The sequence below is a fragment of the Grus americana genome, chromosome 3 (assembly GCF_028858705.1).
Source record: "Grus americana isolate bGruAme1 chromosome 3, bGruAme1.mat, whole genome shotgun sequence".
NCBI lineage: Eukaryota > Metazoa > Chordata > Aves > Gruiformes > Gruidae > Grus > Grus americana.
This window is the reverse complement of record NC_072854.1, coordinates 371942-395115: the sequence shown is the minus strand read 5'-3', so window position 1 is coordinate 395115 and position 23174 is coordinate 371942. Positions and strand designations below refer to the sequence as shown.

The 23174-nt window shown below is 67.4% G+C and overlaps 2 protein-coding genes and 3 non-coding genes across 7 annotated transcripts; 3 read left to right on the top strand and 2 right to left on the bottom strand.

Moving 5' to 3' along the window:
* The first annotated feature begins 417 nt into the window (after positions 1–417).
* LOC129205450 (U1 spliceosomal RNA) lies at positions 418–581 on the top strand. Its single transcript, XR_008576738.1, has one exon. It is a non-coding gene; the product is annotated as a U1 spliceosomal RNA (small nuclear RNA).
* A 1909-nt stretch (positions 582–2490) lies between these two features.
* On the bottom strand, positions 2491–2654 carry LOC129205449 (U1 spliceosomal RNA). Its single transcript, XR_008576737.1, has one exon. It is a non-coding gene; the product is annotated as a U1 spliceosomal RNA (small nuclear RNA).
* Positions 2655–4798: 2144 nt separating this feature from the next.
* Positions 4799–4962, top strand: LOC129205473 (U1 spliceosomal RNA). Its single transcript, XR_008576758.1, has one exon. It is a non-coding gene; the product is annotated as a U1 spliceosomal RNA (small nuclear RNA).
* Positions 4813–16767, top strand: GTF3C2 (general transcription factor IIIC subunit 2). Of its 2 annotated transcripts, none has more exons than XM_054820285.1 (18): positions 4813–5621; positions 5942–6323; positions 7238–7538; positions 8072–8166; positions 8466–8543; positions 8945–9043; positions 9295–9522; positions 9783–9894; positions 10020–10137; positions 11920–11951; positions 12160–12289; positions 13396–13540; positions 13818–13979; positions 14458–14545; positions 14847–14975; positions 15368–15499; positions 15741–15945; positions 16072–16767. In XM_054820285.1, exons 1-18 carry the CDS (start codon positions 5489–5491, stop codon positions 16560–16562), a joined length of 3060 nt encoding a protein of 1019 aa, XP_054676260.1. In that variant the 5' UTR covers positions 4813–5488; the 3' UTR covers positions 16563–16767. The 2 variants fall into 2 exon arrangements, with proteins under 2 accessions (XP_054676260.1, XP_054676261.1); XM_054820286.1 differs by having other exon boundaries at positions 4819–5621; positions 15838–15945.
* A 110-nt stretch (positions 16768–16877) lies between these two features.
* Positions 16878–21709, bottom strand: SLC30A3 (solute carrier family 30 member 3). 2 transcript variants are annotated; one of them, XM_054820289.1, is made up of 8 exons: positions 21561–21709; positions 19868–20040; positions 19645–19791; positions 19416–19569; positions 18684–18888; positions 18416–18521; positions 17931–18065; positions 16878–17813 (listed from the first exon to the last, which is right to left on the bottom strand). In XM_054820289.1, the coding sequence occupies exons 1-8, from the start codon at positions 21641–21643 to the stop codon at positions 17668–17670; spliced, it is 1149 nt and encodes a 382-aa protein (XP_054676264.1). In that variant the 5' UTR covers positions 21644–21709; the 3' UTR covers positions 16878–17667. The 2 variants fall into 2 exon arrangements, with proteins under 2 accessions (XP_054676264.1, XP_054676265.1); XM_054820290.1 differs by having other exon boundaries at positions 17931–18053.
* Between the last annotated feature and the right edge of the window lie 1465 nt (positions 21710–23174).

Here is a 23174-nt window from a genome sequence, read left to right as displayed (position 1 = left end):
CCGGCCGCTCCTCGTATCCCCGGCCCCGAACCCGCGCCGTGCCGGGGGCGAGCGGGGGGGCCCCGAGCGGGGCCGGCATCGGGAAAGGGCGGGGCGGGGCCTTGGGGGCGGGGCCATGCGGATCGCGCCGCTGCCGGCAGAGCCGCTCCGAACCGCCGGGGGCGGGGCCTTACGGGAGGGGCCTTGGGGCGTGGTCATGCAAAGCAAGGCACCGCGCACGGCACCACGGGAACTACCCGTGTCACACCGCCGCTCAGCGTGGGCGAGCGCGGGCGCGACGTGGGCGCTGCTTGTCGGCGGAACGTGGGGATTAGCTCGAGGCGTCGTGATATGCCGTAAGCGTGGCGGGGCGGGGAGTGTCCGTGCGTTGGGGGTGGGTGTGGAGTGATGTGGCGGTGCGGTGCGGGAGGGGGTGTCATACTTACCTGGCAGGGGAGACACCATGATCAGGCAGGTGGTTTTCCCAGGGCGAGGCTCATCCCCTGCACTCCGGGTGTGCTGACCCCTGCGATTTCCCCAAATGCGGGAAACTCGACTGCATAATTTGTGGTAGTGGGGGACTGCGTTCGCGCTCTCCCCTGACATCTCTGCCGTACAAGGACAGACTGAACACCGGTACGGAGCTGCCTCGCGGCGCTCTCAGTACCCCCCCAGAGTCTCCGAACTCCCCTTTCCCCGCAGAGTCGGGTCCTGCGCGGGTCCCCGGGCGAGCGGGCCCGCGGTCGCGAGGTGCCGGTTGCAGGAGGCTGCTGTCCCAAACCCGGGGGTTCCTTTACCCATAGCCCATACGCTCACAGCCACGCGGAGCAGAGGTATTTCGTGGCGTATTCGCGCAGATGTAGCGTCTGTCCCAGAACAGCACCCCAGAGCTTCACATCAGGGGTTATTTCTACGTAATTGACGCGGTTTAGCCCCAGCCGGCAGCTGGGTGCCACGCACCACTCACTCACCCCTCCCCCGGCGGGATGGGGAGGAGAACGGAAAAACAACGGCAAAGCCTCGAGGGTTGGGATAAGGGCAGGTTACTGGGACAGCAAGGGAGAGGGAAGCAATCAACAGTACTGATAACAGATGTTCACCATGGGTGATAACAAAGAACAATTTACCGATCCGACGACCGACCGAACACTCAACCCGTCCCGGTGATAGAGAGAACTAACACTTAAAGGAAATGGCAGGACCATTAACTAGCTCAAGCCACATATCTAGTAATCTTAACCCTTACGTAAGATGTTTTAACAAGAACTAGCGTAAGGAAGGGTCAAGATGACCCTTCGCTCTGCTTGCATTTTTGTAACCAATCACAAGATAAGGAGGTAGTAAATCAGAAGGGAACGAACACGGAGGATTCTCTGCTAATTAGGAACCGGTCTGAGCAAGTTTTGTGGTGAAGGTGAAAAGTGCACAGTGAGGAAGACATACGGCCTTCATCCCTGAGACCCCGGCCCACCACCACCAAGAGGGACTGCGCGTGCGCAGCTGAGAGGAGTTAAAGGCGGAGACAATGGAAATGAACTCGTTGTAATAAGACCACCTTTCCGCGGAAAGATCATGAATATGTATAGGTGCTTTTTGAATATGTAACATTCTATCCTATAAAATTCAAAGGGAATTGCTGCAAGGCGCGCACGATTTTGGTGGGACGACCCCCCGTGCTGCCCAGCGCTGAATAAACATACCTACTTTACAACTTCACAGGTTGTGCCGCACGTCACCGGAGCCACGCCGAACCCGCCCCTGCCCGACCAGCCCCCTTTTATGGTGAGCATGACGTCCCATGGTATGGAATAGCCCCCGGCCAGCTTGGCTCACCTGTCCTGGCTCCTTGTGAAATTAACTCTGTCCTTGCCAGAACCAGGACAGTAATACATTCACATATTCATCTTCCTAATGCGTATGCATTGCTACGCCATAAATGATTGCTCTAGCATGCAAACTAGAGCGCACGCTCGGTTCTTTGCTCCTCCTTTATCTTCGAGCAGGTGGAATAATTGGGGTAGGTGGTCCGTGGGTCGGTGGTCGCGATTCCCCCTGCCGGAATTACCTTTCCCCTCGTTTCCCGGTACTTCTGGCAAGCCCAAACGGTTCTTCAGGGATCGTTGGTCAAACTATCAATTTATCAGTTACAGTTCTGCTTCTTGACAATCACATCTTAGTTAGTATATTGGTCGGATAAACGTTAACCCAGGGGTAGGGCCGTGCAACGCCGTCCTTTAGCAGCGATGGTCCTGGTTACATTTGATTTTGCTCTACACGGCGATCACGGAGCCTTCGCGCCGGCAGAACACGGGAAGCCCGCGGCCCCAACGGGCACCGCTGCGCCCCGGCCGCTCCCGCTGTCCCCGCGGAGAGACGGTGGGGATCAGGGAGCGGGGCCTGGGAGGGTCCTGCCCTTCCGCCGAACCCGACGTTCCCCCCGCGGGGCCGCAAGAGCCCTGAGGAGCTACCGAAGGTCGTAGAGCTCTGTCTGTCCTTGTACGGCAGAGATGTCAGGGGAGAGCGCGAACGCAGTCCCCCACTACCACAAATTATGCAGTCGAGTTTCCCGCATTTGGGGAAATCGCAGGGGTCAGCACACCCGGAGTGCAGGGGATGAGCCTCGCCCTGGGAAAACCACCTGCCTGATCATGGTGTCTCCCCTGCCAGGTAAGTATGACACCCCCTCCCGCACCGCACCGCCACATCACTCCACACCCACCCCCAACGCACGGACACCGCACGCCGCGCCCCTCTCCCCCCCGCACGCGCACACCACGCGTCCTACACCCCACGCTCCGCCGCCATCACGCAGCGCACACGCACCACTCGACGCCCGCGACCGGCGGTGGCGCGGCGCGGCGCGGGGTTCTCCCGTCAGCCCCTGCGCCGATGATCTGCATGGACACGCCCCAGTCCTCCCGCAAGGCCCCGCCCCTATCGACCAGGCGCGGCTCTGCCGGCAGCGGCGCGAGCTCCAGGGCCCCGCCCCAAGGCCCCGCCCCAAGGCCCCGCCCCAAGGCCCCGCCCCAAGGCCCCGCCCCAAGGCCCGGCCGCGGCAGCGGAGCCGCGGAGCCCCCGAGCCGGGGCCAGGACGCGCCGGGCGGGGACCCGGGGCCGGGCTGTGGGCAGCACCCGGCTCTCGGCAGCCGGCGGCCCCCGGCGCCAGGCAGAGGGCAGCGGGCCCACGGCTGCGCGACCGGGAGCGTGAACGTCCCCGGGGCCTCGCGCGGGCGGCTCTGCGGGAGCGGACGCGGAGGCTCCGGCCGGTGCCCCTTCTTCCCAGGTGCTTCGCCCCTTCCTTCCTTCCTTGCGTCTCGCTGACGCGCTGAGGCCCTCGGGTCCTGCTGGCACGTAGTCTGTCGCCGCGGAGGCCTGAAAAGGCCCGTGAATCTTCGCTGCGGTACTCCCGCCTTGCCCCGCTGAGGCCTCCAGACTCACCCCTTCTTTCGCCGAACGTCCGGAGTTACGGCCCCAGGGCCGCCCGCGCCCGGGGAGCTCAGGACCCGTCGCTGCCGGGGCCCTGCTATCCCATCACCTGTTCTCGCTGCCGGACTTGATGATCCTTTACAGTCGGCAGTCCAAGACCTTCCACCTCCCCTTCTCCTCTTCTCCCCTGCCCTCTGATGCGCTCAGCGTCGTTCCTCTCGCCTCCGCTTGCCCCGTCCGGGCCTCGTTCCGGCCTCTCGCGTGCCGCTTTGCTTCAATGTAGTAGCAGCCAAACCCCCGCAGACACAACCGCCGACGTCGATAAACCCAACCAGACCTCAGCGCTGTCCCAAGCAGGTTTCTTATCCGTCCTCCCGCACCTGGGACCCGTCCTCACGGGTCAAAAGTCTTTTCTCCAAGTATTTCATGCCCTATCTGAAGCTCACCCTGAATTTTGTGCGCGGCCGTTTCCGTTCTCGGACCTCGCTCTGCCACCGGTACGGCACGGGCTGTTGTCCCACGCCCCGCCAGCCCCCGAGCAGCCGGCACGGACCCCAGAGCCGCTCCAGTCTGCGGGTACCGGGGCTTGCGTCACCGCGGCCACGAGGCTGGACCGGCGTCACCCGCAGCACCCGCCCCCTGCCACGGCAGGGCCTCGGCGGCGGCTCCTGCTGCGGCCGGCGCTCCGTGCGGGGAGGACGGCCGGCGCGGGGCCTTCGCCGCTTCATTTATTTGGTGACAGTTAATCGGCCGGTGGACGTGTGAAACGTGAGCGGGGACGCTTTTGGCTCCAAAGGCGCGGGGGATAAAGCCCCGAGAGTCCCAGTTCCTCCCCGCGGCGGGGCGAGGGCGACGAGCCCAACCGGCAGCACCCAGGCGGCGGGAGAGGGATGGGAGGGTGGGTTTGGGTTTGCCTTTGCCGAGGGAGCGCGAGGGCCCGTGGGGTCACAGGCACGGATCGCGGGAGCCGGCGGGTCCGGGGTGCGGCGAGTGCCGGCGTTAACCAGCCCCTCGCCTTCCCAGGGAGGGTGCGCGGGCCGCGGGGCGGCTTCTCCGCGGGCGGCTGCTCCCGCCGTGCCGCCGCCGGTGCCCGGATCGCCCCAGGCCCCAGCACTGGGCGTTAGTGGGCGGTGACCGGGGGCGGGGCCTTGCGGGACGGGGCGTGTCCATGCAGATCATCGGCGCAGGGGCTGACGGGAGAACCCCGCGCCGCGCCGCGCCACCGCCGGTCGCGGGCGTCGAGTGGTGCGTGTGCGCTGCGTGATGGCGGCGGAGCGTGGGGTGTAGGACGCGTGGTGTGCGCGTGCGGGGGGGAGAGGGGCGCGGCGTGCGGTGTCCGTGCGTTGGGGGTGGGTGTGGAGTGATGTGGCGGTGCGGTGCGGGAGGGGGTGTCATACTTACCTGGCAGGGGAGACACCATGATCAGGCAGGTGGTTTTCCCAGGGCGAGGCTCATCCCCTGCACTCCGGGTGTGCTGACCCCTGCGATTTCCCCAAATGCGGGAAACTCGACTGCATAATTTGTGGTAGTGGGGGACTGCGTTCGCGCTCTCCCCTGACATTCCGGCGTTCTAACAACAGACCGTCAGCGCACGCGCACTGAGCTCCTGCCGTTGTTCCGTGCGTTACTGCCGCAAGCAGCACCCATGGCTGACCCGTGCAGCAGCGCTGGGCCGGTGACCGGAGCTCCGGGGGTGCCCGTTGGTGCTGCCGCGGTCCCCCGATCTGCGCTAGTGAAAGGCGGTGCGTGTCGCCGTTAGGACACCGGTAATGGCGTCAGCGCTTGATTGTGCTTTATCATCTCACGCGTCCCGGTTCGTCCGGTTCTACCCCACGTCGACTTGTCCCCTCGGTTTTGGGGTCCCCGCACCGTCCTGCGCAGGCACCTCTCATTCACGCGTGGACGCCTGCGGTTGTGCAGGCACCGGTCACGTGGCGAGGGAGGGCGTAGACCCTTTCGGTAATGACGTTCCCAGCGTGACACTATCCTTCCGCGCTTCCGGATCCGGTTCCGTGCTTGGCGGCGCGGCCCTTAGCGGGGCGGCGGCGGCGGCGGCTCCGGGAGCCCGTCGGGATCCACCCGGATGGCTTCCAGTGCCGCCCGAGGGCCGCGCTGCCGGGAGCGGAGCCGCCGGAGCCGCTCGGGACGGGGATCGGTCCCCACCGCCAGCAGCCGGAGCCGCAGCCGAGTGCGGGAGAGCAAGCCCCGAGCGCTCCGTACGTACCGGGGGGGGGGGGGACCGGGGCGGCGAGGGGTGCGGGGTGCGGTGCCCGGGGACGGGGAGCACCCGTGAAACCCCGCCGCTGCCCGGGAGCAGAGCTCTGGGTTTCACGGGGCAGGTGGAGAGAGGGGTGTCCGTCCGTCCGTCCGTCCTCCCGGTCTGGCCCTGGCTCCGTGCTGTCGGTACTTTGCCGGTGCCCAAGCCTCGCCGTCACCTGGTGCTGCGCCGGTTGGGTGTTGGCAGCCCGGCGCATCGCTGCACCGAGAGCCTTGCTGTGTTTTTGTGCTAACTCCGTCTGTTCTTTTTGGGGGGCAGGAGAACTGTCGCCACTCGGACATCTGGATGCTTTGACCCACTCTGAGGAGGGAGTAGAAGCTGCCAAATCCCAGAAAAAAAATATCCAAACCCAAAAACCAAAAAATAGTCCTAGTGACCCCAATGGCCCAGCCCCTGCAGAGACTGAGGGACACGGCGAGCCCTCAAGAACCTCGGAGAACGGCTCCGTGCCGGCCCCGAAGGCACCCGGGAAGCGTGGGCGGAAATCCAAGACAGAGATGCTGCTGCTGAAACTGTCTCAGGACCTGGAGTGCCCGACCCCGGAGCCCATCTGTGCGCAGAAGATGCTGGGGAACAGCGAGGCGTCAGAAGGCCTGGAGACCCCCCCCAGCGGGCGCCCCAAGCGTCGGGCAGCCAAAGTGTAAGCAGGGGCACGGGATGCGGGGGTCCAGGGGCGGGTGCCCTGGGGAGATGGGAAGGACAGACAGACACCGCTCTCGGAGCGGGTCCTCGAGACCTCTGCCTCGCCTGGGGCGTCTCGGCTTCTTTGCTGAAGGACTTAGTGCCACATCAGTGGGACAGACTGATTCCCCACGGAATTATCTTTTCCCGCTTTAGGGGAATGTGTTTGGATCCAGGAGCACGGGGGTGTGGGGAACAGCAGAGGCTGTAGATGAGCTCGTGTGCAGCGGGTGTTTGAGAGCACTAGGGAAGAGGTTTCCTTGGTTCCTGACCAAGCCAGGAGGAGGCTTGTCCTGGGCAGGGAGCAGAGCAAGCTGCGCGAGCCACACGCCGCTTAAAGGGGAGCGAGTCCTGGGGGAAGCCCCTGTGCTCTGGGGCCTCTGTAGGCAGCTCAGGTGGTGCCTGTGCTCTCCAGTGCCCGCAGGAGCGCTGGGTGTGTAGGGGCAGAGCTGGCAGAGTTGCAGTGTCCCAGTCCCCTTGCTCCACTGTGCAGAGGGAGGGTGCAGCACTTGCAGCGAGGTGCCCTTTGCTGAGGGTGCTTGCGGGAAGATCTCTGGCTTTCCCGCTTTCTGGCTGGCAAAGAGCCACGTGCTGCTCTGCCTGCTGAATGCCTTCCCCTGCCTGCTGCAGAGACCTGGGCAGGCTGGTGGTCCCTGGGGAGGGGCAGGGGATGCTGGCTGTCCGAGTGGCTGGCCTGGAGGCTGGCCGGGCATCCAGACGGGCCCTGCCGCAGCCCAGCTGGGCAGCTCTGGAGCGAATTGTGAGTCCAGACCACGAGCTGGGGAAGCGTGTCTGCCCGGCCCTGGAGGGAGGGCTGGCTGGTCTCTGTGCTGTCCCTCTGCTCACCTCTGGGCAATGCCTTTGGTGTCCCAGGGCTTTGCTGTACCTGCAAGAGCTGGCGGAGGAGCTGACGTCGGTGTACCAGCCTCCGGCTCCCACCGAAGGTGCCCAGGAGCCAGAGCTCGAGCATATCCAGAAGAAGCGTCGGAGCCGGAGGAGGAAGGAGGAGGAAACGGATAGCGATGATCCTGCACGAGATGCTGACTTTGTGCCCTCGAAGGAGGTGTTGCTGCAGGCAGAGGAGGAGGAGGGGAGTGATGCGCCACTCAGTGAGGCGTCGGAGCCAGAGCTGGAGGCGCTCCGGGGACACGGTGGGAAGGTGTCGTCTGCAGGGGTAAGGGTCAGGGGTCTCTGCCTTGGCTGCTTCTTACCTTTGGCCTGGCATGAACAACACAAAGTGCCTGAGCTGTCGTGTGGTGTCCCCACCTCCGGCCGTTTGGGGCAGAACGGCCCTGAGGCAGGACTCAGGGATGGCACGGCGCCTGCCAGCCGTGAATCTGAGCGTGAGATCTTTGGGCTTAACTGCAGACAGAGGCAGCTCCGAGTGAGGGTGGATGGGGACAGGGCGACAGGTACTCCTGGGAGAGGGTGCGAGGGTCTCAGCTCCTGCTGAAGCTGATGGGCGGTGGCGGCAGGGTCCTGGAGGCTGTTCTGTAGTTTGTGGAAGTCCCCAGAGTGGGACTGTGTGTCTTTAGCCCAGTGTGACACGGTCTTGGTGGCTGGGGGAGAGCTCTGTGCTTGTCAGCTGCATCGCTGCCATTTAGGACGCACAGTTCCCCAGGGGCTCACGGGGACATTTGGGCAGGCAGAGGCAGCCTGGGCCGGGTCCTTTGGCGGGTCCTGCTCTGAGTCTGCTCTTGTGCCCAGAGATCCAAGCCCCAGTGCCGAGGCCTTGCTCCCAACGGATTCCACAACTCCATCATGGCCCCGGTGGAGAAGTGCTCCAGCCTCACCTGCAGCCTGTGAGTGGGAGCTCGGGGGTGCTGGGGTGCTCGGGCTGGGCTACGGGGAGCGGGTGCCCTGGGTACCATTGCTATCGCAGGCGTGAGGAGAAAGGAGCGTGCGCCATCGGGAACGTTGGTGTTCCGCTGCGGATGGGGCCCGTCACCTGTGGGAAGCACCGTGGGTGACAGAGCAGGGCTGGGCCAAGCAGGGGGTGTGGGGAAGGGCAGGGGCTGAGAGCCCTCGGCGTGGGGCTGCCCGCGCTGCAGGCAGGACCAGGAAGCGGGGCTGTCGCTGAGGTCTGGCGCATCTGCTGCAGGAGGGATCAGAAGTACTCGCAGTGGGAGTTTCCCGACTGGATCCCTTTGGCACACAAGTGGACATGTCTCTCTGAAAGGTACGGTCGGAGCAGCGTGGGAACAGGGGTGCTGGGAGGGACGCGCAGCACAGGCGCTGCGTGATGGGGCAGGTCCTGGCAATGTTTAGGGTGAACTGGGGCGGGGAGAGCAGGTGGCCCTGGCCATTGGGGCTGGGGGACAGTGAGGGCACGGTGGGTCCTGCACTTGCCACCCCTCTGGCAGGATCAGGCCCCAACAGAAAGGATGGGGCGTTCTTGTCATGGGCTTTGGGGTTCTCATGGGTTTGGCCGTAGAGTCATAGTAGCCCTCGGGGTGGCCGGCAGCAGGGCACGCCGGGCTGTGCAGAGGCTGGGATGGGTGCTGGGCCATGGAGCTGTGCCGAGGGGTGACTGGGTAAAGGATGGGGGAGACATCCTCTCACCTTCTCCTGCCTCCCCAGTGAAGCTGCCCCATACCTGCCGGCAGAGGAGAAGTCTCCCCTCTTCTCCATCCAGCGGGAGGGCATCGAAGACGACGGTGTCTTGTACAGGGTAAACAGGTGTGTGACGGGGTGATGGGCATCGTGCCTGGGACAGGCAGTAACCTCCAGAGCCGTGGTCCTGGCAGGGCCGGGCAGCTGCCCCAGGCAGCAGGAGCGGTGGCAGGCCGAGCAACCAGCACGCACAGCGTGCCCTGGGGTCCCACCGCCCCCCCAGCCCCGTGCCAGGGCTCTGCACCAGCTGGGTGCTACCCCCGCCCCACAGCGGCGTGGCTCTCGCCCCATGCCCTTACCCGCTTCCCTGCTGGCAGGTTCAGCTCCCTGCAGCCCCACGAGGAACGCCTGGACGTGTCCTTCTTCGTGGGCGGCCCTGTGTGGGCGATGGAGTGGTGCCCGTCGCCAGAGGGCTCGGCGGCCTCTCAGTACGTGGCTCTGTACTGCCACGGGAGCATGGAGGAGACGCACAGCATGGCCGGGCTGCACGGGGGCCTCGCGCTCCTGCAGCTCTGGGGCCTGGGCACGCTGCAGCAGGAGCAGGGGTGAGTGGACTGGCCTGGGGACGGGGCTGGCGGCTGCCCGGCTCCCAGGGATGGGGCAGGGTGCCTGCGCCTTGTCTCCCCACAGCTGAGGGGGGTGGTGAGGTTCATCCTCCCCCAGAGCCGCCAGCCACAGTCCAAACCCCACGGGGGCTGTGCTGGTAGCCAGCTCTGCTTCTGGTGTACGCTGGAAGCTGCTGGTGCGTACCGGCGCTGCTGGGCACCAGCTCCCGTGTTCTTCATGGCTCAACCCGTGCCTGCAGCTCTGCTGACAAAGCCGGGCTGGCCTATGCCGTCGCTGCCGACCACGGCTGCGTCTGGGACATGAAGTTCTGCCCCAGCGGCGCCTGGGAGCCACCCACTGCTGCCAGGAAGGTGAGTTTGCCGCTGGAGGGGCCGCCTTTGGTTTCCCCTGGGGCTCCCGAGTCCGTGCCCTCGCTAAAGCCTCACCTTCCCGGATGAGGGACGGTGACCCTGGGGCTCCGTGTGTTGTTCTGCAGCACCCGCAGATGAGCCGGCTGGGGCTGCTGGCCGTGGCCTTCTCAGATGGCAAGGTGGTCCTGTACTCCCTCCCGCACCCAGGGGCCCTGCAGCGCTCCAAGAGAACCCAGGTAAAAGGTAGGAAGAGCTGCGCTGCTGGGCAGGGGCGTCCTGGCCCTCATCCCACCGTGCCGGGGTGGGCGGTGCGCAAGTCCCAAGGCTGGGGACCCTCTGCCCGCGCCCGAGGGAGCCTGCTGTGCCGAGGTGGCTGGGCTGGGGCCGCGGTGCTGGCAGGGGCACAGCCACGGGCAGCCCTGCCTGGAGCTGGGTATGCCGGCAGGGTGCTCTCGGTGGGGTTGCAGGGCAAGGCGTAGCCGCGCTAGCGCGTTCCCAAGCCTTTCCCCACCTCCCTACTTGCCGCTGGGAGCGTGTCCTGTAGCGGCAGAGCTGCGTGTTCCAGCCTGGCTCGAGCTGTTTGTCTTAGCAGGGATCTGGGGCTCTGAGCGTTCGGCTGGCTCGGGCTAATGGTGCTTGTAATAGTCTCATCTGCTGGGCGACGAGCGAGATTGATGACCTGTGCGTGCTGCTTGTGGTCGCTCAGCCGTGGCCGACAGGCTGCGCGTCCGTGGCTGACAATGGGAAATGGGTTCCCCGCGACCGAGCGTGGCTGCCGACCCCCATCAGCACGTCGTGCTGCTGCCTGCACCAGCCCTGCGCCGGCTGCTGGCGCTGCCTTTCCCGCCCCCCTCTCGGCGTTCCGGCTCTGGGTGGTTTGTGCTGGCTGCCGCAACCCCCACGTGGGGAGCTTGCGGCAGGCGCGGATCCTTCCCCAGCCTGCAAAGCTCCTGCGGACAGGCCGGGTCCTGTCACGTAGCATCAGCCCGGCTGCGGCTGCACGTACTGTCCTTGTGCCGCGCAGCCGGACTGGGGATGCTGGTTTGCAGCCGCAGGATCAGCGCCAGACTGCGGTACACTGGGGCCCTGCCAGGAGCTCCCGGGTCGGCGTGGCTGTGCTGGCTTCCCCTGGGGCTCCACGTACCCGCGCTGGGGGTTTCCGCCTGACGGAGCCCGGCGCTGCTCTCCAGAGGTGCCAGAGAAGATGCATGGCTCCTCCGTATCTCTGCATCACACCACCTCTGCCTGCAGCTGCCGCGCTCTGGGGTGCGGACGTGCTGGTCTGGTGCTCACTGTGCCTGAGGACAGCCCCATGCTGGGGGCGGGGGGGGGTGTTCTGGCTCGAGAGGTGCAGCATGAGGGCAGCGCTTGTGTTGTGTGTCGTTGGCAGGGGAGATTCTCCAGAGGATAAAGCTGGTGCGGGGGGGGGGGGGGGTCCTGTGGGCATCTCGTCCTGAACCGTTTGGGCGCAGGGGTCTCTGTGCAGTCTGCCGTCCCTGGGAGCGGCTGCCCGGGCTGCTCCGGCCCCCGTCACTGGCTGCCCTGGCCACCTTTGCCTGGCAGAGCAGTCTGTCCCGCACAGCTGCTCCTTTCCTCCCCGGGGCGGTCACAGTCCGGTCTGGCCCCTGTGTGCCGCCCCTGCGTTTGGTGAAGGCATCTCCCATCAAGGCAGGCAGCTGGTCGTGGTTCGTGGTGGAGCAAAGATCGCTGGGGTGGGGGGATGTCAGCCCTGCCCTGTCCCTGCCTGCGGTGCCTTTCAGGGCAGCGTTTCCTGCAGTGCAGGCAGGTCTGGCTCCTGGAGGTCCTGGCACTGCCCGCTCCTGGATTTGCTGCTCCCTGCGCTCCGTTTGCTGCTGCTGGGAGCACTCGCCCGCTGTTTGTGGGCTGCGGTGGGGACAGGGACCGGGAGCCCTGGCCAGGGCTGCAGGGAGCATGGAGCCAGGCTCTGGGCTGCTGAGCAGCTCCCGCCACAGGGAGCTTCTAGGAGAACTGTGCCTGTCCTGACCCTCCTCTGTTCTCTTCTAGATGGGTCCTTCCACAAGCACGTTATCTGCAAGGTCAGTGTCCCCTACCACTGCAGTGCCTGGCACCCAGCGAGCCTGCTGGCTGTGCAGGCGGGAGAGCCGGGGAGGGAGTCGGGACGCCTGCGGAGGTGCTTGGGGTGGCAGGGTAGAGCCATGCTCCCAAACCTGGGTGTCCCCAGCTCTCGGGACGTGGGTGGTACCAGCACGCCGCCATGACTGATGCCTGTCCCGTGGCCTCCAGGTGCAGTGTATTGCCACGCTCCAGGTGGGCTCCATCCAGGCAGGGAACGTGTCCGAGTGCGGCCAGTGCTTCAGCCTCTCCTGGATGCCGTCCAAGCCCCATCATCACCTTGCAGCCGGTTTTTATGACGGTGAGTCCCCTCCAGCACAAGAGGGGTCTGCGTCCCGCGGCGCCAGGGAGCATCCCTCACCCCGCAGCGGGCAGAGACGCGCACGGAGCTTTGCGCTCCTTCAGCCTCAGCCCGGAGCAGGGAATGGGGGAGCCTGAGGATGAGGTACAGGGCAGCGTTAGGGCAAGCAGCAGTGTGCCGTGGTTTAGCCCGGCCGGGAGCTAAAACAACCACACGGCCGTTCGCTCGCTCCCCCTGCAGTGGGATGGGGGAGAGAATCGAACAGAAAAAGGTAAAACTCATGGGTTGAGATAAAGACAGTTTAATAGGACAGAAAAGGCAGAGAATAATAATAATGATAAAAGAATATAAAAAACGAGTGAGCACAACCGCTCATCACCCAAAGCCAACGTTCGGCTAGTTCCTGAGCCTCCCACCTCCCAGCTAACCCCCAGTTATATACTGAGTGTATGTACTGAGCATGACATCGTATGGTATGGAACATCCCTTTGGCCAGTCTGGGTCGGCTGTCCTGGCCGTGTCCCCTCCCAGCTTCTTGTGCACTCCCCACCTTCTCATTAGCAGGGCGGTGTGAGAAGCTGAAAAGTCCTTGACTGCTTGGCAACAACTGAAAACATCAGTGTGTTATCAACATTATTCTCCTCCTAAATCCAAAACACAGCACTATACCAGCTGCCAGAAAGAAAATTAACTCTGTCCCAGCTGAAACCAGGACGAAGTGGCAGACACCACGCAGGAACCTCTCTGCCCATCCCTGGGCCGGGGGAAGGCTTATCGTGGGCTGGCCACAGGCAACCTCACGTGCCTGTTGGCTCCAGGAAGGTGGCTCTGGCTTAATCCACATCTGTCTGACTTGCCTGGATGCAAGTTTGTGTCTGGCTTCAGGCGATCCGCAGCTCTGTGCTGCGCTGCCGTGACCTGCCGTACCCGAGCCATCCTGTCCCGCTCTAAGCCCTGGCCCCGACTCCGGCCCTGGCTCGGCCGCTCACAGCTCCTGCAGCCCCTGCCCGTCCCACGCTGCAGCGCTGGGCGTCCTGTGCCACGCTGGCATGGTCACGGGGCAGCTGCCGGGGCAGCTCCTCACGGGGCAGGTCTCCTTCCCGCAGGCACCGTGGCCATTTGGAACCTGCTCACCAAGTCCCTACTGCAGTGCGTGCACCAGCCCGACGGCTCCCTCAAGCTCTACCCTTTCCGGTGCTTTCTAGCCCACGACCACGCGGTCCGGAGCATCGAGTGGTGCAAGGCTGACAGGTGAGGGCAGGGGAGCGGGCGCTGCCTGGAGAGCGGGCTCGTTCCTGCAGATGAGGCTCCTTTGCTGAGACAGGCCTAAGAGGACTCGGTGCTGGTGGTGCTCAGCCCTCTGAGGCGCCGAAGAGGTTGCGCTGGGCTTTCCGGGGTGAGGAGGGCTCGAGCCACTGCCTGTGGGAGCAGCGCTGTGCTGCGGCACTGGGACCACCTCGTCGCTGTGGCAGGGACGGGGCACGGCTCCGTGCTGGGGTCTCAGTGCTGCATTTCTCCTGGTTCTCAGCAACTTCCTGGTCACGGCAGGGAGCGACCGTAAGATCAAGTTCTGGGACGTGCGGCGGCTCTACGAGCCCATCAACAGCATCAAGCGGTTCCTCAGCACTGAGGTGGCCTGGCTGCTGCCGTACAACGGGGTCACCGTGGCCCAGGACAACTGCTACGCCTCGTGAGTGCCAGGGCCATGGCTCCATGCCCAGGGGCCAGCCAGCTCCTGGGGTCTGGTCTTACCTCCCGGGTGTCCCAGGGGCCCCTCTGGCCTCTCCCTCCCTGGGAACGTCCGGCTGACCCATGGTGAGGGCAGGCTCTGCTCGTGCCGGGTCACGCCGCAGCTGCGCAGCGTTGGGGATGCCATGCTGGGGCGGAAGCAAGGCGGGCACAGGGAAGGACGAGGCCCCCAGGCTGGGCAGGGGGCTCCTGCGTCCCCCCAGACTGGCACAAGTTGGCAGAAGGGTCCTGGGGTCTTGGTGTGTTCTCAACCTCCAGGAGCTGCCCTGTGATGTTGTGACATGCTGCTAGAGCAAGGACGTTCCCCCTCCGTCCGTCCGGGTCCCGGGGTCTCTGGGGAGGTGGGCTGCTGCCTGGCTCTCGCTGTGTCAGGGGGGCAGCGCAGAGCTCCGTCCTCACGCGTTCCATTTCCGTGGCAGTTACGGTCTCTGTGGGATCCACTACATAGACGCCGGGTACCTGGGCTTCAAGGCTTATTTCGTGGCCCCTCGGAAGGGGACCGTGTGGGTAAGAGGCTGGCGCAGGGCAGTTCTGTCCCGGGGGCTGTGTCGGAGGGGTGGGCGTCTGCCCCAAGCCTGGTGCCGGCTGTCACCCATGGGTGGGGGTGACGTCACCCGGCCGTGTGAGTCCTTGGCTTTTGGGGTCACCCTCTGCCCCTTGAACGAGGGACCACGGCAGCCGGGTGAGGCGGTGGTGGTGTCCCCATCTGTGTCCGAGCTAGCCGCGCTTCCACGGCCATCCCTCCCGGGGGGCGGAGCTGGGGGGTGCCCATTGGGACCCTGTGCCCTAGAGCCGTCTGTTCCTGCAGAGCATTTCGGGCTCGGACTGGCTGAACACAGTGGCTGCAGGAGACATCACTGGCGAGCTGGTGGCTGCGGTGCTGCCCGACCTGGCCATCAACCCCCTCAACGTCAAGCGGTCCTCGGACCGCAGATTTGTAAGATGCCGTCGTGCTCAGCAGGCCCTGTCTGCGACGCGTGGGGCTGGGCAGGGCGGGGGCTCCGTTTCTGCGTCACTAGAAGAGTGTCCTGAGCCACGCTCGGGGGTGGGTGTCTGTGTCGTGCCCGGGCAGGGGCTGTGCGGTGGGGAAGGATGGCGACAGCAGCCTCGGCTCTGGGCTTGGGACTCTCAGGGTCAGGCTCATGTGTGGGGCAGGCCTGTTGTCCCCCACCCTCATGGTGGCACCTCCTTCCCCTCCCCTGCTCCAGACCTGCCGTGCTGCAGGGCAGGGCCCCCGGGGACCCCAGCCCTGCTCGGTCGCTGGTGGTCCCTGTCTGCGGAGGAGCGGGCAGAGCCCCTGCCCTGCCCTGAGCCCCGTCTCACCCACAGCCGGTCTACAAAGCCGATCTGCTGCCCTGCAGCCCCGCCGGGCCGGAGGAGGGCGAGCAGGCGCTGCCAAAGACCAGGCGCTACAGCGAGATGGTGACCAAGAGCTACATCCGATTCCGGGACACGGACCTGGTAGGAGGGCAGGCAGTGCCGGCGTGGGTGCCCCTGACCCGGGGTGGGACCTGCAGGGTTGTGGGAGCAGCAGGGCCGGGAGACACGGCTCAGACATCGCGGCAGCCCCTCGCCTCCGGCGGAGCCCAGGCTGACCTCTGCGGCAACCCCCCCTCTCCCCGGGGGTCTGGCTCCTGCTGCCCTTTGCCGTGGCTGTTTGGTGGGTGACCCTGAGGGCGACCTGTGTCCCCCACGCAAGCAGCGTCCGCCCCTGCTGCGGTCCCGGTGCCGCAGGACCGCTGTGTGCGCGGTGTTCCTGCCCCAGGCGTGCCGCTCATTGCGGTGCCGCCACTTCACAGCGCAGCTTCAAGAACTTCTCCAGCCGCGAGCCCATGCGCAGGATGCACACGCAGGAGGTGAAGGCAGAGCTGAGCCTCGACCGCCTGCAGCTGGAGTCCCTGCACAAGGTGAGAGGGGCCACGCGTGCCCACAGCCCCCCGCAGCCTGGGAGGGTGCAGGCAGGAGGCCGCCACGGCGTGCCGGGGTCCTGGCGCCTCAACCCCCTCCCTCCTGACCCCCTGCTCCTCCCGCAGGTGCGCTTCAGCCCCAACCTGGACTCGCACGGCTGGCTGGTGTCGGGTGGGCAGGCAGGCATCGTGCGGGCGCACTGCCTGGTGGGGCTGGCCTCCGGCGTGAGCCGCCAGCTGCTCCCAGAGCGCCGTGCCCGCTTCACCTCCCTCTACGGGGACAAGCCCGGCAGCCCCAGCCCCGCCGAGCGCTCCCCGCTGCCGGCAGAGTAGCGTGGTGGATCCCTCATGCTGCTGCCGCACGCACTTGCCCCGGGCAGGAGCTTGGGCCGGGGGCAGGCTGCGCTGGCCGGGGCCTGGGGGGGGCTGCCTGGCCCCTCTCAGTGCTTGTTACCCTCTGGGCCCCCGCCTCGGGGGAGGGATGGCCGCTCCTGGCCATCGCCTGGGGTGCTCAGGACACTCGTCCTCGTGCTCTGGGCCCAGAAGGATCCTTTTGCGCTGTTTGGTCTGAGCTGGTGCGGGGAGGGTGGTGGGACCGGTGTGTGTCCCTGGGTTGAGCTGTGGGTCTGGGGGCCTGACGCTGGGGAATCGCCTGCGGGCCCTGCGTGCGTGGGGCTGCGCTTGTTCTCGCCTCCCACGCCCCGTCGCCGGCTGACCCACCCGTGCAGGTGCCAGGGGGGCCGGCAGAGGTGCCGGGAGCTCTGAAGTCGCTCACATTGAGCCTGTGTTCAACTGTGCAGTAAATGTTGGTTGTTTTGTAAAGGCTGGTTGTGGTGCTGGCTGGGCCCCGGGGCAGGCGCTGGGGCCTGGGGGGGTTGGGGTTGTCCCCCCCTCCCAACTCCCCTCCTAGCTGCCCCCACCGCTGCTGCTGCTGCTCTCCAACAAGTTTATTGGCGGCTGCGGGCTCTGCCACTGCCCGCTGGACTCCTTGCACAAAGAGACGGACAGACAGACGCTCCACGGGCACGACAGACACGAGCTCAGCGGTGGGAATGGGTCAGGCCAAGGCGTGGGCTGGGCGGTGGGGAGCAAGGCCGGGGAAGCCGGTGCTTGGGGCTGGGTTCCAGGCTCTGGCTGCCCCCTCTCCCTGCACCCAGGTGGGTGCAGCAGCCCCCCCCCCCCCAGCCCAGGCAGCAGCGAGCCCATGGGGGGTGGGGGTGGGGCAGCCCCTGCGGCCATGGGGGCACGGGAGTGTTGGGGGCCAGGGTGGGTCTGGGCTCCCCCCCCCACCCCAGGACGTCCCTTCCCTTCCCTGGGCCCTTCGGCAGCTGCAGCGGCTCCCTCCTGTCCCCTCTCCTGTCGGGGACAACAGGGCTCCCTGGGGGAACGCGGTGGGGCAGGGTCCCCCTCCTTTGGGGCTGTGGCAGGCCTGGTCACCTACCGGCACAGCTGGGGGTGGAGGTTCCTGGGGAGCCCCTGTGCTGCCCAGGCCAGGCTGAGCGTTGTACACACGCACACCCCCCACCCCCCCGCCAGGACCCTGCACGCTCGGGGGCTCTGTCCCACCCCAGGGCTCCACAGCAGCGGGGTGGGTGCGGTGCAGGGACAGGAGCCCAAGCAATGCCCCCGCTCCTGCGCTGCACCCCGTGCCCCAGGGGCAGCTCCCGCTCGCCTGTGGAGTGGGGGGCCAGGCCTGACCCAGCTCTACAGTGGGTGAGGGTCTCAGGCCTGGGGGTCCTGGCAGTGCTGGCAGGCTGCCATCTCCTCCCGGTATCGCTCCACCTGCACGGTGCATGAGGAAAAGCCAAATTTGCTCTGCAGCTGGGTGATGGCTTCTCGCAGCACAGTCTCGGTGTCGGCGCTGGTGTCTGGGGACAGCAGGGCAGCATGGCTCAGCCCCGGTGCATGGGCAGCCGGTGAGCCCCCCGACCTCGATCACGCCCTGGGGGCTACGTGAGCTGGCTGGGCTGCGCACGGGCACTCACCGACAGCCACGTGCGCTGACACCGCGTGCTGGCTCAGCGTCAGGGCCCAGAGGTGCAGGTCATGGGCGCCCTTCACCCCGCTAACGCCCAGCAGCACCTCCTTCACCGCGTCGAACTCGATGCCTGGTGGTGCCCCTGCCAGCAACACTTGGTCATGGAGGGACTGGCCCCCATGAGGGTCAGGGCTTGTGGTGGGAGCAGCTGGAGGTGGGGGCTGCCCCAGGCTGGGGACGGTGGCTCCAGGGTGAGGCAGCCTCTCACCCCCGGCTGTTTGCCTGGGGCGGAGAGGACGGACGGGCTGGGGGGGCTCAGGGGGGCAGGGAAGGACAGGGGGTGGGCTGGGTTGTGCCTGGGTGAGCAGAGGTTGTCAGGGGGTGAGCTGCCACGTGGGGAAGGGGCCGTGGCAGCTGCACCCCCATGGAGCTCCTGCACCCCCACCAGTCCCCCAGACCCGTGGTCCCACACCCTCCTTGCCCGCTGCAAACCTTCCATGAGGACCCTGAAGACGTCCTTGAGGATGGTGAAGGTGGAGCCAAGGACAAAGACCGAGAAGAAGAGGGTGCTGATGGGGTCTGCGATCTTGCACTGTGGCTGCAGAGAGCAGGGGCTGTGTGAGGCTGCGGGCCCTGGGGGCGGCAGAGCCGAGCTGGGCACCGTGATGGGGGGGGCCGGGACCCTGGTGCCCCACAGCACCCCGTGTGGGGCTGAGGCAGTCATTCCCCTGGGTGCCGGAGGGGAGTCCCGCCCAGGCACCTTGAAGTAGATGATGGTGGCAGCCACGAGGACACCGACGCTCTGCAGCAGGTCACCCACCACATGGACGAAGGCTGCACGGACGCTGGTGCTGCCAGGCAGGGGGGCATGGCTGGGCCCGCAGCCCCCAGTGCTCTCCAGCTGCTCGTAGCCCCCTGTGCCGTGGCCGTGGCTGGCGGGGGACTGGTGCAGGATGTAGGCCATGCTGGGGAGAGCAGGGCTGGCTCAGCGATGCGCCAGCCAGGGCGCGGGGGCCTCGATGGCCCTGCCTGGACCTGCTCGCAGGCAGCGGTGCGCAGGCAAAGGGGGCATGGGCAGGCACACCCAGGCCCCAGGAGAGTGGAGAGGTGTGGGGCAGAGTCCCACCATGGGGCAGGGCTGGAGGCACGGCGCTGCAGGGAGGCATGTGGGGCCAGGACAGGGATTCAGGGCTGGGGCACGTGCCAGGGCTCAGGCTGGGCATGGGGGCAGGGATGTGGGGGGTGCTGTTTGGGGGGGGCCAGGGGATGTGGACCCAGGGGATGTACGTACACGGGGTAGGAGCCGGGAGCATATGGGGGACAGGGAATAGGGGGAGGCAGTACCTGGGGACACAAGGGCTGGGGGTCTTGCGGCACCAGGGGCATGCATGGGGCAGGGGCATTGGAGGGGCGGCCAGGGCTCAGGCTGGGGGTGCACGGGGGGATGCAGGGCCAGGGGACGCGGGTGCATACAGCCCTGCACGGGACGTACACCAGGTTGACGCCGACGGCGCTGGCGGATGTGGCCAGCATGGCTCGTGCCTCGATCTCGTAGTTGTTGCTGACGATGCGGGCAGCCGCCAGGTAGACGAGGGCCCCGGTCACGACCCAGATAGAGAGGACGGAGGCCAGCGCGCCCAGCGTCTCTGCGGGACAGGAGCTGTCAGCGCCCACCCTGGCTGTGGGGCTCCTGTGGAGCCGTGCCCTCCCCCCGGGCTCACCCGAGCGGTGCCAGCCGAAGCTCATGGTCTTGGTGGGTGGGCGGGTGGAGACCCAGAGGGAGAAGAGGCTGACGGACATGCTGCCCACGTCCGTCAGCAGGTGGGCTGCGTCCGTCATGATGGCCAGGCTGTGTGCCAGGTACCCTCCTGCAGGCGCAGAGCAGCTGGCACCTTGTCCCCTGGCAGCCCCCCATCGCCGTCCCCATCCCCGTCCCGCCGTTACCTATCACCTCCCCGACCATGAAGACGCAGCAGACGGTGCAGGCGACGCTCAGCTGGCGGCGGGCCTGGAGCCTCCCCGGGCCGGGGCTGGGGGCGAGGGGGCTGCAGCAGCAGCGGGGAGCCAGAGCCAGGGGAGCCGGCGGTGCCAGGGCATCCTGTGAGCCTGCAAACAGACTGGGGGCGAGGGTCACTGCAGCCGCCCCGGCTCCCGGTGCCCCTGCCCGGCACCCCCAGGGCTCCCGGTAGCCGCAGTCCATCCCAGCTGCCCAGGGCTCCCGCTGGCCGGGCGGCTGCAGAACACCGGGCACACGGCAGCCCCTCTCCCGGCACCGGCCCGGCCCGTGTGACACCCGCGGGGATGTTCGGGTGCCCGGGCCGGTCCCGGGGGGACCGCACCGTTTGCCTGCCCGACCCCCGCCGTCCCCGGCCCCGCCGCCGGTACCAAAGCCGCGCCCCCGCCCGGGCCCGCCGGCAGGTCCCGCTGCTGCACCGGGGTCCGCGGCCGGGCCGTCGGTGGGGCACCGGCAGGGTGCGGGGCAGCCGGGACGGGCAGCCGCAGCGGCGGGAGGCGGCACGGGGGTCCCGGCGGGGCCGGGGCGATGCTCGGGGAACGGTCCGGCCCCGCACGGGCGGAGCTGCCCGCCCGAACCCGGCTGCGCGGCGGGGCCGGGGGATGCCCGGGGCCGGGAGCCGTTCGGGAGCGGGGGCCGGTGCCCGTCCCGGCGCAGGAAGGTGCCCGCGGCGGAGGTGCCGGTCCCGGTGGGACCGAGGTGTCGCGTCTGGGGCCGGGCTGCTGGACGGGGCGCCGGTGCCGGGGCTCAGGGCGCTGGTGCGGGGGACACCAGCGCGGGAGAGGGGATGGACAGCGTGCCGGTGCGGGGAGGTGACGTTTGGGCGCCGGTACCAGCCGGACGAACACCCGAGGGGGGAGCGGGGCTGGCGCACGGGTGGGGGTGCTGGTTCCGCTCGAATGGAGGTGCCGGTACCCGGGAAGGGGATGGGTACCGGTGTCCGAGGGTGAGGGTGCCGGTGTGGGCTGGAAAGAGGTGCCGGTGCACGGACGGCCAGGGCTGGTTCGGAGTCTGCGGAGGTGCTGATGTCCGTGACAGATGAATGAAGGCGCGGGGGCCGGGGGAGGTGTGTGGACGTGCCGGGGGTGCCGGTGTCGAGGGGGTGGGGGGCGTGGGAGCTGGGCAGTGCTGGACGTGCCAGGGGCTTGCGGGTCCGGGGAGGGGGAGCTGGAGCTGCCGTGGGGTGCCGGCGGGTGCCGGGGAGGATGGGGGAGCCGGGGGCGATAGAGATGCCGAGGGTGATGGGGGAGCCAGCGCCGGCAGTGCGGGTGCGGGGGGATCGAGGGTTGCAGATGCAGGGGATGATGGAGGTGGGGGTGCCAGGGGTTGCCGGGGGCACTGGGAGGTGGCGCTAGCAGGGGCCGATGGTGTGCCGGGGGTGGCGGTGCCAGGGGTGCCAAGGGTGCCGGAGGTGCCGGGGTGATGGGGGTGATGGAGGTGCCGGGGTTGATGGAGGTGCCGGTGATGGAGGTGCTGAGGGTACCGGGGCGAGGAGGGTGCCAGGGTGCCGGTGATGGAGGTGCTGGTGCCGGGGTGAGGTGCCGGGGGTGCCAGGGTGCCGCCGGTGCCGGGGGTGATGGAGGTGCCGGGGCGATGGGGTGACGGTGCCGGTGCCGGCGGTACCTCTTGAGGCGCAGGCTGCCGTCGGCGCGGCCGCCCCGCGGGCTGACCAGGCGGGCGCTCTCGGTGCCGGTCGGGGGCTCCATGCCGGGGGCGAGCAGCACCGCGGGCACCGGCGCCGGGACCGCCGCGGCCCCGCCCCCTGCCGCGGCCCCGCCCCCTGCCGCGGCCCCGCCCCCTGCCGCGGCCCCGCCCACACAGACCCGCGGGCCGGGGTTGGAGCCACGCCCCCGGCCACGCCCCCTCCCGGGCCCCGCGCAGGACCGCGGCGGGGCCGGTGGCGCCGGGAGGGGCCGGTACCCCCGGGCTCCCCGCTCTGCCCCGGAGGACCCCCGGCAGCGCGGCCCTTCCCCGGCGCAGAGGGGTCCCGCCGGCGGGTGCCCCCGTTCCGGTCCCCTGGGGGGGCGGCCGGGGCGGGCCCAGCCCGCGGCCCCACCGAGACACCGGCCAAGGGCACCGGGGAGGGGGCGTGGGGGGGTGACCCCGCGGGTGCAGCCGAGACTGCGTGGGGCCGCAGGGCGCTGTGCCGGAGCCACTCGGCCCCAACGAGGCCCGGGGGAGGCGCTGGGCAGCGGCAGCAGCTCTGCCGGGGCTGTGCAGGGTGCCCCGCTTGACTTGTACGGGGGGGGGGAGCTGACGGGGCGGGGGAGGCTGATCGGGCATGGGGGGGCGGTTCGGGTAGGAGGGGGCTGCTTGGATAAGAGGAGGCTGTTGAGGTACAGGGGGGCTGCTTGGATATGTGGGAACCGTTCGTGTAAGGGGGGCTGCTTTCATATGGGGGTGCTTTGGGTATGGGGGGACTGCTCAGGTATGGAGGGGGCAGTTTGGCTGCAGCAGGACCTCGCCTCTGTCCCTGGGAAGGGGATGGCACAACTGTTCCTGGGAACCTTCCTAAGCACGCGAAGGACAAGGAAGCCATCAGGAGAAGTCAGCATGGCTTTGGCGAGGGGAGGTCGTGCCTGACCAGCCTGATGACCTGTGGTGAAGCGACGGGCCTGCCAGGCAAGGGGAGCGCAGTGGACATGGTCTGCCCAGGCTTCAGGAAGGCATTTGGCACTGTCTCCCATAAGATCCTCCTGGAGATGCCGTTGAAGTGTGGGCTGGATGAGCAGGCAGCAGGGTGCATTGAAAACTGGCTGCACGGCCAGGCCCAGAGGGTCGCAGAGGCACAAAGTCTAGGTGGAGGCCAGTAACGACCAGCGTACCCCAGGGGTCAACACTGGGTCCAGTCCCGTTTAACGTTAATGATCTGGAGGATGGGGCAGAGCGTGCAAGTCTGCAGGTGACACTGAGCTGGGAGGAGCAGCCGTACGCCAGACAGTCGTGCTGCTCTGTGGTGCAGAGGGTCTGGACAGGCTGGAGAAATGGGCTGACAGGAACCTCGCGGAGTCCAGCACGGGAAACGCAAAGTCCTGCCCCTGGGGAGGAACAACCCTGGCACCAGCACACGCTGGTGGCCACCCGGCTGGAGAGCAGCTCAGCAGAGGAGGCCCCGGGGGTCCTGGTGGACACCAAGTTGACCACGAACCAGCGACGTGCACTTGCAGCAAAGGTGGCGAGTGGCGTCCTGGGCTGCTTTAGGCAAAGCATTGCCAGCCGAGGGAGGGGATGATCCTG